A 7,510-nucleotide genomic window follows, 5' to 3' on the forward strand; every position below is an offset into this window, starting at 1 on the left:
CACAAGATGTTCTGTTCAGACCAAATTTATCCTAGGACAGCAAAATAATTACACAATAACGATTACGATAAGTCCAGACACATAGTCAGGCGGTTCACCCACGTACAGACACACCCACCATGCGGGATGAATAGCAAATGAACTATTGTACCAGGTTCCTGTCCTCTGCATGATCCAGCCCTGGTTGGTGACTCGTGAGACAGAAACCCAGAGACTCTGTAAGTACTGTTATTGCTTGGAGCAAATAAACGTGATTTGATTGAATGCATTGAGCTCATGACTGTTTTCTCCCTCTGAATGAACGAACACACGGCGAGGACATGGCCGAGGTCTAGGACGAGAATCCTGCCGAACAAGAGGGAGTCTGCCTCCCTGGTTCCAGAGGAGAGGAGCCTGGTGTCTGACGGCTCTGACTTCTCCTTTTAGACTCTGGGATGGTTACGTGACGTCCTGCTTTAACAACACTGCAATATATTACTTTACTGTGTATGAGATATACATGTGTGTGTCTGAATTAAAACAGTTCTGCAAAGGACAGTGGGACAAAAAAAAAGACTGCAAGTTTTTCACAACTGTTTTAATTGCGTTTGTTGTGGCCAAGGGTGGCACAACCAGCTATAAGGTTTTGGGGGTTGATTAATTTTTCACATTGGCGACTAAGATGTTGAATAACACTTTACATTGTCTTTGTATCAGGGTCGGCCCGAGGCACAAGCCCCCATGGCCACCAGGGGGCCCCCCACAGCACTTGAAATGTCCCACAAGAAAGCTATACTTTTTAAAATTATTTTTATTATTATTATATACATGCTATATTATGTCAATCTCAATCATACAATAATGCAATCTTATGTTAATGGGATGGCAAGCTGATACTGGTTTAATCAATTCTCGCTGCCTCTGTCAGAGGTCACATCGTCTGCTGGTTAATTTTCATACTTTTCAGCAAACCAAGTTCAGTCTGCCACTCAGTACTGTATCATACATATATATACACACACACCCATGTGTGTAATATTAATTTTATAACTTATTTTATTGAAAAGAATAAGATAAAAAAAATATGCAAACTCTTCATCATTATACCTAATGCAGTAAATCTACAAAAGAGGATTAGGGCCATATGAAAAAAGAAGAATTCTGACATCAATATTAGAAAGACAGTTTGTTGTGGCTTGATATCCATGATATTTTAAAATCAGTTACTATTTCTGAAATCAGTACATACGATACTATGACGGAGTTTTAGGGCCACATCTAGGAAAAAGACTTGGAGAATAAATGTGATTTTACTAGAATTTCTTTTTATTTGATTTAATATTATATTACAGAAATAAACAGCCACCCAGGAAACAGGTGTGAGCCCTGGCAACAGCGTTCTCTGGTGTGGTGCCACACTGTAACATGAACGTTAATGTCGTATCATATGTTCAACGTTTATTAATACGCTTTTGCTCGTTGACCCAGACTGAAGTTACAGCTTCACAAAGTGTATCCAGGTTCCTAATTTTAATGCATGGGAGTACTCTTCTGACATCTCTCCACTTAGATAACACAAGGACCATATTTACGACTTTATTCTCATAAATTTACGACTTAAATCTCATAATATTATGACTTTATTCTTCTAATATTACGAATTTATTCTCATAATATTAGGACTTTATTCTCCTCATATTAGGACTTTATTCTCCTCATATTAGGACTTTATTCCCATAAATTGACGACTTTAATCTCATAATATTATGACTTTATTCTTCTAATATTACGACTTTATTCTCATAATATTAGGACTTTATTCTCCTCATATTGGGACTTTATTCTCCTCATATTGGGACTTTATTCTCCTCATATTAGGACTTTATTCAAATAAATTTACAACTTTATTCTCATAATATTATGACTTTATTCTCCTCATATTACGACTTTGTTCTCCTCATATTAGGACTTTATTCTCCTCATATTAGGACTTTATTCCCATAAATTTACGACTTTAATCTCTTAATATTATGACTTTATTCTTCTTATATTACGACTTTATTCTCATAATATTAGGACTTTATTCTCCTCATATTAGGACTTTATTCCCATAAATTTACAACTTTATTCTCATAATATTATGAGTTTATTCTTCAAATCTTACAACTTTAGTGTCATAAATTTAGGACTTTATTATCATAATAGTATGACTTTACTCTCGTAATATTACGACTTTATTGTCACTGTGGCCCTATACAGACCCAACGGGCCCTCTACCTTTCTGAGGCAGAGACAAGTCAAAGTCTCGAGGTGGCCGGCCAGCTCTCGCGAGAGTTCCTGCGGCACAGGACTTCCATCATGGCAGGCAGTAAGTTGGGGCTGGAAGGAAGAGTAAGTGTGAAGAGCTTTATCCTGGGACTCAGCGTGCTCGTGGTCCCGCTCATCAGGACGTGGTTCGGACACTTGGACTGGGTGTTCGACTATCTGACGGACACTCCGGGGAAAATCGTGATTTGCGTCCACGTAGCGGTTCTCAACGGCCTGCTGCTGCTGCTCTACAGAGGACCCCTGTACAAGGTAACGCTCCCGTCCCGTCGCGTCCCTCCTCCTCCCGTCCCGTCCCGTCCCGTCGCGTCCCGTCCCGTCCCTCCTCCGGCGGGGTCTCTCCATTAGAACAAGATCAAGTGGCCCACTGTCACACACTTCCCTCGGCCGGTCGAGCTGCTGTAGCCCTGCTAACGTCTGCTAGCTCCACTCACACACACCTAGCTAACAGCAGCTACACGGCGACCTAATCTCGTTAGCGAGGGATTAGGAGATTATGTGCTCGAGATAGAACCGTAATCCAGAGAAGGACACTTCCGTGCCAACACTGGTCCAAGTGCGTGGTGAACCAACCGGGCTCCAGAGTGACGTCAGTCTGACCGATGTGTGACGTCATGAAGAGCGGCTCCACGGCCCTCTTCCCTGTGACACAGAGTTACAGAGGCGGTAGTTTGAAGGCTGCTGTTGGTCTGTGGGTGAGGTGAGGCTGACCTCCTGACCTGTTGACCTATTACCTGTTGACCTGCTGACCTCCTGACCTGTTGACCTCCTGACCTGCTGACCTGTTGACCTATTACCTGCTGACCTCCTGACCTGTTGACCTATTACCTGTTGACCTCCTGACCTGCTGACCTCCTGACCTGTTGACCTATTACCTGCTGACCTCCTGACCTGTTGACCTGCTGACCTCCTGACCTGCTGACCTGTTGACCTTGATTCCAGGTCGCCGTGAGAGCCTGTTTCCTCGGAGTCACGTTCGGCTGTGGCCTGATCATCAGCTTCTCGGAAACCACTTGGACACACTTTGGCTGGTACGTACACGCGTTCGCACGTCACTCGTCGCTTCAGTCCGTCCCAACGCTGCTGAGCACAAATGTGCTTCGTTCATACTCGTTGATTTCTGACTCCAGGCTTCCTACGCATTATGGAAGAGTACGGAATATGATTCGAGTCATTTCCAAGTCTGGGTAAAGACTGAAGTCTTTACAGACGTGAATCCAAAGATTTTAGATACTAACGATCCGTCTCAATCTCTCTAGTATGGAAAACGTGTAGGAACCCTGTTACTCAATTATGCCTCCAAAACCCCCAGACTTATTTATTTTCTACTGTCTTACTTCACTGAGTCACAGTGGATCAGATTGGACTGAAGCCCTAGTTGTTGACAGATGAACATGTGAAGTAGTGACGGCACCTCTGTGCAGGTATTTGTGCTCGCTGTCCTTCTTCCATTACTCCGAGTACCTGGTGACGGCCATCATCAACCCTCGCAGCCTGTCGCTGGACTCCTTCCTCCTCAACCACAGTGTGGAGTACACCCTGGCCGCCATCTCGTCATGGCTGGAGTTCACGGCGGAGAAGATGGTGGTCCCAGGTGGGTCTATATAGTATTCACTGCTCTCGGTCCTCTGAGAACAGAGTCGTGTATATTTTATGTGTGATACGCAAAAGGTGTACCCGTCCGTGTATCAGTGTATCCTCTGGTGCGTGTACACCCAGGATACATGGAGCATGAGTGAGAGAACAGTGAAATAGTTGAGTCTGAAGTCACACAACATGTCTCAACGGATGTAGACGATCCAACCTTCAGTCTTCATCCCACAGCTCCTGTAGTTCACTAGAGTCATTCCACTGGTTTAAACGTTGTTCTCTGTTTCCTCCCCAGAGGGAGTCAAACATTCCTGCTGCCTAATGTACTGGTGTATATATAAATCAAATTAAACTTAATTATATATACCTATGAATACAAAAGAAAACACAAATGCAACCAAACACAAGGAACTTGGATTAAGAAAATGTTTGTTTTTTACGTAAAATGGAAACATAATTGTATTATTGTTCAGTCTGTAAAATGAAAGTTTTCCTATTGATGCATATCCTCAAACTTAAACACAGATATTGATTGTATGTCTGTGGAAGGCTCATACCAGCCAACATTATTGGCCAACTGATGTATGGGTTGGGCTTTTGTGGAAAAAGTCACATGACAGAATTCTGAAATATCTCAATTTGAATCTGTGCAGAGCATAAGTGAGTTGTTTATCGACATGGTTACCATGGGAAACACAAGTGCAGATTACAGTTAAATTTAATGGAGGAATCTCTGTGAATATGTTCAGTGGCCGCAGCACTTCCTCGGCTCCTCCTCAACAAACCCGCCAAGTTAGAAGTTGATTGTATGATTGGTTGTTAAGAAAATGGAAAGACCTGCATCACATCTGTTTAAGGACTCTTATTTAAGTTAGAAATAACTACGACTCAAAGGTATGAAATCACATTTCACTGGCTGAGAACACAGAAAGGTCATTATCCTAAAACTGTTGCTTCAATTGGAAATTGAGATTATCAACATAAAATAGTGAAAATTACTCTGACACTCACAGACTCCACATATTATTATTTTTTTACAAGCCTGAAGATACTGTTACATCTCTGAGCTCTGCAGAAGAGTTTGAAGGGTTGAACGGAGTCCGACAGAAGTAGATGTTGATCACAGAACTCCTCTCCTCTCCCTCTCAGAGCTGAAGCAGCTGAGCTGGCTGAGCTGTGCCGGTCTCCTCATGGTGATGTGTGGTGACGGCCTGCGGAAGGCGGCCATGTTGACCGCCGGCTCCAACTTCAACCACATCGTCCAGAACGAAAAGGCCCAGAGCCACGTGCTGGTCACCGACGGGGTCTACGCCTACTTCAGACACCCCTCCTACGTGGGCTGGTTCTACTGGAGCATAGGAACTCAGGTGAGCTGCGGCGGCAACTCGTCGCTGTCAAACACCAGCACGTGGTTAAAGGGGCAGGAAGCGATTTTGGAGAAAGCTCATCTCTCTGTTGTTGTGATTTTCCTGCTCTGGTCGGGCCGCGAACCTGCGACCTTGGGTATCGGAGATCGAGGCACTAACCCACTGCCTTTCACCACTTTATGCTTAAAATTTGTCGCAGAAATTTCGAATCTTAGAACTGTTTGGGCCCTTAATAAGAAAAATCAGATGAAATGATAACGGTGATGAATGACTGATGGTCACTCCTGGCTGTTGCAGGTGGTGCTGTGTAACCCGGTGTGCATACTGGGCTACATGATTGCAAGCTGGCGGTTCTTCCGGGAGCGGATCGAGGAGGAGGAGCTCTCTCTCATCCACTTCTTTGCTGAGGACTATGTGGCGTACAAGAAGAGGGTTCCCACTGGACTGCCCTTCATCTCAGGCATTCGTGTCAACTAGTCACAGCTGCTGGACGCGGGACGTATCAGACTGACAGCACTAAAGCAGGTCCGACCCGGTGGCTGTGCGGCCGTGACCGCTGCCCTCCAGAGGGAAACCCTGCAGCTAGCTGAGAGCCTGTAGCTAACAGACAAAGACTGTGACAGCTGGGGCGGCGGCGGCGGCGGGCTGCTGTTTTTCTACCAACCTCCAAAATCCAGTTAAAGACCAGAGAACCTCCCCCGTACCAGATGAATTCCAATACCATCCTCTCTATCTGTTTGATTGTGTTTCTGTTTGCATGCTTTGAACTGCTGAGCTGTTGTGCACTGGGCCCTCTGGCCTCCTCCTTCAGCGGAGGGTGAAATGACCCGTCACTGAAGTTTTAAAAGGAAAATGTTCCAGTTCCACAAGAACTTAGGTTCAATGGTTATTTTCTACCGTTATTAATGTTTGCTACCACTACTCCTAGTTCGGTCAGAAATCACTCCCCCTAAATGTTCCCAAATATTTAAAAGAAGACTCCACAGCCACCCGCCGTAGTAGAGCTCTGTGTCGGTCTTCTCATTATCTGATATCCAAGAATCCTCTCAGGACACGAGGTGAGTTGGGGTAATAGTTGTTGAGCCCGTTGTACTCCCGCGGGTCTCAGATCTGTATGGATCACTGACAAGAGGCCAGTGGAGACGTGTTTGTGTGGGTCTCTGTTTAGTTCTTATAAGCAGGTCGGGTTCAAATAGATTGTTCACTGGTCTCCTGCAGTTCGTTAGGGAGTGTAGACCTCTTTATCTGGACGCTGTTCAGGTTGACGTCTTCTCTTAGTCAACCTATATCACATTGTCCACTGTACTTATGACAGGTATACCAAAGTTTTAGCTTGTTACTTTCACTCTACATGGTGTTCAAACATTTCAGCTTTGCATCTACTATCTACTTACTTACCACGTAAAAAGAGAGAGAGCTGGTTGATGCGCTCATGGTCTGAGATGGGAGGAGTCCGGTTTAGAAAACTAGGACATTTATATTATCGTCATTCCCTTCTCTGTTAAAGTCAGCATCTTGGACCTGCAGAAAAAAGGTCAACTGCAGCAATGGGGGTCGTCTGCCAGGCTCCTTTCACCAGGCTGTAGGACGAGTCACCCTCTCCTGGTCCTCATGGAAGTCCTGTGGTGATGAGCCTTCAGTCACAAAGGCAGTTTTCAATTATCTTAAAACAAATAATACCACAAAACCTTTTAACTACGAACTGCATGTGCATGTACCCCCCCGAGATCTCCTCCTCCCTGAGGCCACAAGGTCATCCAATGCCCCTCATAGCATGATAGCTGCTGTCACCTAACTGTTTGTGCTGAGCTACAGAGTCTTCTGATTGCTACTAAACCCCCAACTCAGGACCAGCTTGACACAAGGCACGAAAAATCATTCAACCAATTTAGTCAACGTTTTGACCAGTGGCACAATCTACTTGCAGTCAGACTGTATGCGAGTGTGTATGTGGTCCGTGTGCAGTCTGAGTTTAAAGTGACACTCTTGTAGCATACCTGTGAAGTGTTCTGTGTATGGTTTGACAATGAGACGACTGTATGAGGCGTTAAGATAATGTGCTGACTGTTGCAGCATGGCCCCTGAGTTGACCTTTGGATATGTTGCACTTTAACTGTATAGAGTACATTTATCGTAGGCCTCTAAGCAGTTTGTCACTCCGACTTCAAACTGTTAGCTGATTACTGTGTATTATTCACAAAGCAGATTTTCTAAACACACTTGTGTGAATTAAAAAGGCGGTTATTAAG

General features: G+C 44.5%; 1 protein-coding gene across 1 annotated transcript; it reads left to right on the forward strand.

Moving 5' to 3' along the window:
- The first annotated feature begins 2,294 nt into the window (after positions 1-2,294).
- On the forward strand, positions 2,295-7,510 carry icmt (isoprenylcysteine carboxyl methyltransferase). Its single transcript, XM_035643896.2, has 5 exons — positions 2,295-2,556; positions 3,247-3,335; positions 3,729-3,898; positions 5,044-5,261; positions 5,559-7,510. Exons 1-5 carry the CDS (start codon positions 2,338-2,340, stop codon positions 5,736-5,738), a joined length of 876 nt encoding a protein of 291 aa, XP_035499789.2. The 5' UTR covers positions 2,295-2,337; the 3' UTR covers positions 5,739-7,510.

This window comes from Scophthalmus maximus, chromosome 3 (genome assembly GCF_022379125.1).
Source record: "Scophthalmus maximus strain ysfricsl-2021 chromosome 3, ASM2237912v1, whole genome shotgun sequence".
NCBI classification, from domain to species: domain Eukaryota; kingdom Metazoa; phylum Chordata; class Actinopteri; order Pleuronectiformes; family Scophthalmidae; genus Scophthalmus; species Scophthalmus maximus.